The 8413-nt window shown below is 57.2% G+C and overlaps 1 protein-coding gene across 2 annotated transcripts; it reads right to left on the bottom strand.

Moving 5' to 3' along the window:
* Positions 1–4179: 4179 nt before the first annotated feature.
* C2cd4c (C2 calcium-dependent domain containing 4C) lies at positions 4180–7679 on the bottom strand. Of its 2 annotated transcripts, none has more exons than XM_006240985.5 (2): positions 7247–7674; positions 4180–6814 (listed from the first exon to the last, which is right to left on the bottom strand). In XM_006240985.5, exon 2 carries the CDS (start codon positions 6784–6786, stop codon positions 5518–5520), a length of 1269 nt encoding a protein of 422 aa, XP_006241047.1. In that variant the 5' UTR covers positions 6787–6814; positions 7247–7674; the 3' UTR covers positions 4180–5517. The 2 variants fall into 2 exon arrangements, with proteins under 2 accessions (XP_006241047.1, NP_001102755.1); NM_001109285.1 differs by having other exon boundaries at positions 5518–6814; positions 7380–7679.
* Between the last annotated feature and the right edge of the window lie 734 nt (positions 7680–8413).

Here is an 8413-nt window from a genome sequence, read left to right as displayed (position 1 = left end):
TCAGGAGGCTGCAGGGAGGGGCAGTGAGAAGAGCAGAGAGGAGTCATGGGTACTGAGCGAACCTGACTGCCAGCATGCACTTCGGTATGCTAACGGGCACCGCGGTTAGCCCTGTGTCCTGGGTTTCTATGGGACCTGAGAGTTGTTACCCGGTCTTCTGGAGTCATAACACATCTGTTGCTCTCATCTGCCCAAGAGAGAGAGGGTTGTGGATGTCATCTGGGACACGTGTCACCATGGGGACCCACCTTCTTCTATAGACTCAGTAGCCATATCTGAGCACCCACAAAGCACGAACGAACACTGAGCGCCTTCTGTATGCATGCTTTGAGCACTGAGTGCATACAGCTAACATACTACACACGACTTCGCTCCACCACAGGGCCAGCCGGTCACGAGTCTCACATGTACTCCCTTCTCAGATTAAGAAAAATCCAGAACTTGGAAAAGGACAAAAGCATCACTCTCGCCTTCTTGGTCTCACCCTAGATCAGGGCTCTCTCCTGTGCTATGTGTGGCATGGCGTGACATGAGTTCCAAGGCAGGCTAGTCCAAGCTAATTCCCTGGAGGTCTAAAGCCCTCCCTACTTGAACCAAGACACCCAGTAGACTTGACAGATCCCCGCTCCCAGGAGTCAGGCCCAGCCCTCTCTCTGGCAATGGGAGAGGCTGACTCTCACCCCAGCACTCCAGTGAGCAAAACACAGTGCTGTGTGTCGGTCTCTCCTCCCCTCCCACACACCATCAGGGTAGGATGCATGGTGCTGGGGAGGAAACTGAGTCACAGAGAAGTGGCAAGCTGCCGGGATTCAAGCCAAGGCTGTACTGCATGTGCAGCAGCCCTGAACCAAGGCCTACCATCAGTGACCCTGAGGGCAGGAGCTTATGCCAACCATTGTAAAGTGGGCAAACAAGTGGCCAGCTCACAAACCATGCCTGTAAGCACCTACGTGTCCACTACTCTGCAGCCCTTCCTCCCCTCCAGCTCCAGCAGCTTCAAACCCACAGTCAGCTGAGCAGGAGGGGCCTATCGTCCTGGGAGCCTGCCCAACCCGCAATCACCACCTAATATGATTGCGTTAATTACCATTGCAGAGCATGAGGATGGAGCCCAAGGTTGCTACACACACTCACACACACACACACACACACATTCACACACTCACACACATGCTCACACATGCTCACACACTCACACACACTCACACACATACACATACACTCACACACACTCATATACTCACACACACACTCACACTCACACACTCAAACACACACATACACACACACTCACACACACACACTCACACACTCACACACATGCTCACACATGCTCACACACTCACACACACTCACACACATACACATACACTCACACACACTCATATACTCACACACACACTCACACTCACACACTCAAACACACACATACACAAACTCACACACACACTCTCACACACACATACACACACACACGCACTCATACACACACACACATACACTCACAGACACACACACACTCTCACACACACATACACACACATACTCTCACACACATACACACTCACACACACACTCACACACACTCACACACACATACACACACGCACTCATACACACACTCACACTCACATACACTCACAGACACACACACTCACATGCTCACACACACTCACACACTCACACACTCACACACACTCACACACACATACACATACACTCACACACACTCACACTCACACACACTCACACTCACACACTCAAACACACACATACACACACATACACACACTCACACACTCTCACACACATACACACTCACACACACACTCACACACACACTCACACACACACTCACATATACACACGGGCTTTCCAAGCTGATCAGGGCCTCAGCTGGAACCCCAAATGGTCAAGTGGAAAAGAGAGGCTTGAGCTGGGGCATGGAGATGAAGGGAGACCCCTCAAATAGCTGCAGTAGCCCACATCAGTGAGTGAGCTGAGGGAGGGCCTGTAGGACTCCAGAGTCCACGGACAGCTGCAGAGTAGGGCCAGCGAGGACATACAGGGCATGAGCGAGTCATCCTACTGCCCTGCCCTTCCTCCGTTCCTTGGCCCCCTACCCGGACCCCCTTCCTCTGTTCCCTTCCGAGGTTCAGTGCCTTCTACAGCTCTCAAGCAGGAGGTTCATGCTCTGCAAGAAACCCAGGCTCCTGGAGCTGTGTCAGTTGTGTGCTTCGTCCTGGGGCACCCCAGGACAGGGACCTCACCCCTCAGCCATAAGGCTTACTGCCCCAGCGTTCTTGATGGGAACCCTTCACAGAGGGGACTTCATCACCTTTGCAGGCTGAAAGGAAGCCCAGCCATGGACAGCAGGCATAGCTAGACCCAGGCAGGCAACATGGATGTAACCCTCCCGCTCCGCTCAGCGTCCCTTGTGCTGGCTCCCTCTGAGGAAGGCACATCAGCTGTGAGCGGAATCTTCTAAGAGGCTCCTCCCTGTGAGCATCCGGCTGACCACCACAGCTTCAAGGGAAGACAGCTCAGATGCGCTGGCGGGGTGCATGCTGACCCTCATGCCTGCCTCTGCCACCTCCATGGACCTTTCAGCCTGAGTCCCCTGGCTGTTGCAAGGCAGAGAGAAGTTCTCCTGGGACTCATGTCAACAGGCAATGCCAGACACGGTCTGTGCTCCCTCAAATGTCCTTTCAGGCAGCATGAGGCAGAGTGGGAACCAGGCTCAGCTTCAGACAGCAACAGTATTAGAAATCATGATGCAGGCCCTGTGCGTTGGCTCAGGGAAGCCACAGCCAGACACAGAGACTCAAGATGAAACACGGCCATAAAAGGGCACACACACACACATTACATATGGACATGTATAAACACACACAAAAAAAAGTGTACAAACCAAGACGGGGATATGTTCAGAGACACACAGGGTGTCAGTGTAACACACAGACACTTGGTTCCAAGAGATGACATCAGCTCTGGAATAGCACGAATATGGCCCAGGAGAAGGCCAGTTGCCCTGGCAACATATCCCAGGACCTCAGCCTCAGTGGTGCTGCTCATCTGGCCATTGGCAGGAAGGGCTGCTTGGGGACCCTGAGCCAGCAGGGGGGGTCCCAGTGGCAACATGAGGACTTGATGTGCCCTGGGACAGTAAGCTACACTGACCAGTCCTGAGCAGGGAGGGACACAGAGTCCTGTCCTGGGGTCAGAGGGATGTGGGGTCCTTGATGGGGATCAGAGAGGCCACACAGGCCCTTGGGTGGACAGCAGGAGTTGTGCCCTGTCCTGGAAGTCTAGGAGACCTATCAGTCCATGGCCCTGAACCTCCAGCCACCACAGCACCCAGACTGGGTTCTGCTCACTTCTCTCCTGCAGCCATGGACATGGCCAGCCCAGTCCTTCCCACATGGTCTCAGACTTCCCAATTTCTTCCCTTATTGCTGTTACCCATGCCCGGGTTGGCAGAAGGCCAGCATAGGTCCAACCCACCCACGGAACAGAGGTTGGAGGCCACCATCTAAGGCATCTTCACCCAGCACCCTGGGTGTGCTGACCATGGGTGCATGGGAATGGCGACTCCCAGGGACAGATGTCCCAACTCCAGTGTCAGAACTATCCTCACACAGTAACTCACTTCAGAGAAAGCCTGTTCCACCTGAGAGCCCCCCATCCCCACCCTCACCCCCACCTCCGAGGGCTTCCTGTAGGAGGTGCCAACCAGCTAGGCAGCAACCTCTCAACCTGTCTTCCTTGGAACAGGTCCAAGCCAGTTCCTGGTTTAGGTAACTGACAGTACCTAAAGAGACCACAAGTTGGCAAAACTAGAAAGAAAATGGAGATAGCTCTCTGGGAACTGCACAGCACGCCTCACCTCCCAACCTCCACCAGGGAGCTGCACTTCCAGGCCTCAGCACCTCTTGGGATATCTACAATGTCCACTCTGTGGACTGCTGTGAGGACAGAGCCCAGCACTGGGACCTGTGAGTCCTCATCACAACAGCCAGGGTCTCCCCACCCCCCTTCTATCTTCTGTTCAGTCCCAGGCAGCAGGGAGTAGGAGTGTGCGAAAGGTCTTCCTCACCCCAGGCTCCCCCACCCTGCCAGCGATCCCACAGTGCAACTCCTGTTGTTATTAAACACAAATCAAACAGGCCTGCACCCCCGCACTCCCCAAACACCTTTACTGCACTAAAAACAGCATTATAAACAAACACATTTGGGGGAGGTATCTTAAAAGATTCACAGTCAATTGCAAACAGAGATATCAAACAGTGCAGAGTGTAGAAAACAGGGCCCCACAGAGTATAGAAGGTGGGGGACAAAAAACAGCAGGAGACCCCTGGGACCCTCTGTCCACCACTCCAACTGGCCAGTCCAGGTCCTGGATGTGCCCTAGTCTCAAAGACAAAGGGGACCCAGGCATGGGGCAGGGGTCAACTCCAAGTGATGCCTGGCTCCCCCTCAAGGGTCCAAGCAATCAGCCCCAAAGCCCTTTCCTAGAGGGACACCAGCTTTTGGAGTTGGAAGAAACAGGAAGGACAAAGGGATACTGGACCCTCTCTCATCTGCCAGTATCGCCAGTATCCGACAGGCAGTCCACTCTGTTCTGAGTCTGTTCTGACCCATGGGTCCCACCCCACAAAGATTTCCTGTGCAGGAAAGACACACACAAACACAGCCCAGAACCCAGCCCCCCAACATCCATGCGCGCGCGCGCACACACACACACACACACACACGCACACGCACACGCACACGCACACGCACACGCACACACACACAGCAGCCCACCCACTTCAGCTGTAGCCTATTTACACTCTGGAGCAAAGGGCAACTTGCCAAGGGCACCCGGGAAGGTGGTTTGTAGCTTGCAGGATAAAGAGAGAGCCACAGGCATGAGGCAAAAGCTCCTGGGTTACAGGGGACTCTGGTTGGTTAGCAGGAGTGGAGGGAAGCCTGTGCCAAAGAGCCATCAGCCGAGAGTCACTGCTTCCCTCCGCCTCCCTCGGCTCTCTGTGCACTCTGGCTTTCTTGTCTTTCCCAGCTCCAGCCTAAAGGCCAAGCCCTCCTGTAGCTCTGGATCAGAACATCAGTGCCAGAACTTGGGAGGCGAGGCCTACCTGGAGCCAGCCTGGCCAGGGTGGACGACCTCCCACAGACCGGGGGAGGTCACAAAGTTCTCAGAGCGTCTGAGCAACCAGACTGCGTGGGAAAACACCAGCGTGCAGAGAAGGAAAAAACCAAGTTCCACACTCAGGGAACTCTCTCTGCTGTGGGTCCCAGCTGCCTTAGGTACCAGGATCATGGGACTGCTACGAACCCCACAACTCTCTGTGGATGGGCTGAGGTGGAGGGGAAAGGGGTCCCGGTCAGCAGAGCAGCATTTCCCCTGGCAGCCCATCTTCTAAGAGTAATCTACTAAGAAACCCAGGGAACGCAGGGCCACAAGCCCCGCCCACCCCACTCAGCTGAGCTCAGTATGGAAGGGAGGAACCGGTGACCTCACAGAAAAGGCAACAAGGAGGTCAGTGGCAGTTCCTCCTCCCCTAAGAGTGTGTCCCGCTTGAGGCTGCTACCCTTATTGACCACCTTGATTCTGAGGGCCAGCTTACGCACACTGGCTGGCCCCAGGCCGTCAAAGAAGAAGTCCTCGTTGAAGATGGGATGGCGGCTGTTTTTGATAATGGTGCTCCGCTGCTTCTGCAGCTTCCCGGGCACCAGGCACAGCCCCACGCAGCAATTGATGCTCCGCGCATCACAGGGCCGGTCATACAGGCCCTCGGCCGCCAGCAGGCGCACACGCAGGCGGGCCTGAGCAGCCTCATACTCGGCCAGCAGCCTCACGCTGCCCCTGGTGCCCATCCGTACTGTGTGCTCTCCACGTGGTGCCTGGCCAGACTCCGGGCCTGGCTCCGGGGTAGCCCTGCGGGTCAAGCGGCGACGGACACCTGGGCTGGTGTCCGGTGTACTGTCATCCGCAGACAGGGAGCCATGGCGACCTACCGACTGTTTCAGCTGGCTCACTTTGGCCTGGCTGTCCTGGGCAAAGCCCTTGAGCAACGATACAGAGCGAGACAGCAGAGGGGACCCGAAGGGGGACGACTCAGCAGAGGAACCTGTGTCACTTTCTCCACCACTAAAGTAGCGGCTAGGGCTCATCAGGCCACCCCCAACCTCCCGGGACCCCCCATCACCTCCATTGGCCTTAGCCCCTGCTCGCCGGCGGCTAGCACCAGGGGATCCGACCTGAGCCAGGGCCCCGTGCTCGCTGTGGAAAAGGGACTCCTTGCGCCTGGTGTGGGGGCTCTCGGCCAGTGTGGCAAAGCCATAGGATGTCTGAGCCTTGGGCACAGAGGGCAATGACATGGCACCCTGTGCCTGGGGGTCAGCGTTGGTGGCTTCCTCTGCTGTCCAGTCCTCCGCACTCTCTATCTGAATCACGTGTCGTGTGGCAGCCTTCAGCAGGTTCCTGCTCTCTGAGGCCAACTTGACCGGCAGCCGAGGGCTGCGAGGTGCTCGACGGGGCCCAGGTGAAGCCAGGTTTTGCTCTGAGGTGGAGGGGCCCAGGTCCGCCTGTCCCTCAGCCTCTGGGGGACCTGAGGGCAGCTTGGGCGGGATGAAGAAGTCGGGGATCTTGTCCGGAGTCAGCACGTTGCTATACAAAGGGCCCTTGGAGGTTTTGTCCCCAGCCTCGCCACCCACCCCGCGGCTGGCTCCGTTCTCCCCAGACCCCCGAAGTCGTTCCAAGAACCACATGTTGGTTTTTCTCATGAGGGCAACAGGCAAAAGACCAGGGAGTCTGGGAAAAGAAATAGGGGTCAGAGGTGATACGTGTGCTCAAAGGTCACCTGTCAGGGCTGTCAGAGGGTGGGGGGGGATCTGGGTTAAGGGATCACCTGTTAGGGTTATCAAGAGGTTGGCATTTATGCCCGGTGTCAACTGACTGTCAGGGATGTCAGGGGGTGGTTCTGTACATCTGCCAGGGACCCATGGGGTTGACACCTGGTTCAGGAGTCACCACCTGTCAGGGTCAAAGCCTGCGTAATGTAGGGTCACGCTGAGCCCTTTGGGCGCCCCGAGCAGGGTCAGTCTCCCACGCGAGCTGGGCCCGGCCTATATCCTGCGCACCCACTCACCCACCCACCTCAAGGGTTCGCCCCCCCCCCCCCCGCCACCGCCCCGGGAACCACAGGCCTGAGCAGTCCCGGCCCCGCCCCCAGCTGCCACCCACCTGTGGCTTCACCCAGCTGCTGCGCTTTGCGTTGGGGGAGGCGGCGGCAGTCCTGGGCCCCGCGCAGCGAACTGACCGCGCCCCCGACTCCCTGTGCGCGGCGTATGGGCACCGCGGAGCGCGCTGGGTTCACCTGCCACGCGGGCTGCGGCGACTCCAGAACCCGGAGCTCGGCTACGGCCCGGCGCAGCTGCAAGCGAGGCGGCAGCGCAGTGGCCAGCTCTGCGCTCGGCGCGGGAAACCGCCCACCAAGCCGTATTCCTCCGAAAGCGGCCGCGCGCCCGCGTCCTCGCAATCCGAGAGGGGCGGGGCCTCCCGGAACTGGCGGGGAATCGGGGGCGGGGCTACTAATAGAATAGAGCAGGGTCTTCACGCAGAGCTGGGCCTAGGAGAGAGCCTCCTAGTTCAAGCTAGGGGATGGGCGGAGCTACTGGTGAATAGGGTGGGGCCTTAAGAAGGGGCGGAGCTGGCAGGAGTGGCTGGACTTCATTGTTCTGGCCCGGGGCAGGGTTGATAGCACTGAACCACGGGTGGGTGAGGCGTTGCCTCCTGGTACAAAGAGTTCTGTGAGGGTTCGGGGCGGATCCAGCTCGCGAGGCGGGTCTTAGGTTGTTGGCGGGGTCTCCTGATACCAACTTGTATAGAACTGTGATCGTGGGCAGGACCCAGACTACTGATCCTGGCCTCCTGATGCTAGACTGAGTGGAATACAACAGTCTGGACCCGGAACTGAGGGGCGGGGCTTGTGGCACCGGATCCAGCTGAGTCAGGCTGTACCACTTCCAGTCGGGGCCTCTCCCCTCAGCTATGGGGAGCACAGCAGGTCCCTTCACTAGCCAGCTAATCTTCAACCAACAATAATAATTCTAATGATTGGAATTGGGAACTGAGTCCCAATCAGCCTCTACATGACCTTCTCCATCTCCCGTTCCCATGGCCACCCAGCAGGGGGTCATCCTCAGCAGTTGTCGATGAAGTGGCAGTTTCTCTCTAGGATAAGAACCCACCCAGAGAAAGGCCTGGTCACTGGGTTTCCACAGCTCAGCATCAGGTCTTTGATGGAATGCACCTTCCCTGTGCCTACATTGATCTGGTACCCATCTATGACCAAATGATCCAGATGCTGGGAACCGTCAAATGGCCATCCTGGTGACCAATGAGACAGGT

Source organism: Rattus norvegicus, chromosome 7 (assembly GCF_036323735.1).
Source record: "Rattus norvegicus strain BN/NHsdMcwi chromosome 7, GRCr8, whole genome shotgun sequence".
Taxonomy (NCBI): Eukaryota; Metazoa; Chordata; class Mammalia; order Rodentia; family Muridae; genus Rattus; species Rattus norvegicus.
Note: the sequence above shows the minus strand (reverse complement) of the source record. Positions and strands in the feature narration are given on the sequence as shown.

Bases quoted from the DNA above. Each gene is read 5' to 3' on its own strand.
- C2cd4c (NM_001109285.1), bottom strand. From the start codon at position 6,786: ATGAGAAAAACCAACATGTGGTTCTTGGAACGACTTCGGGGGTCTGGG.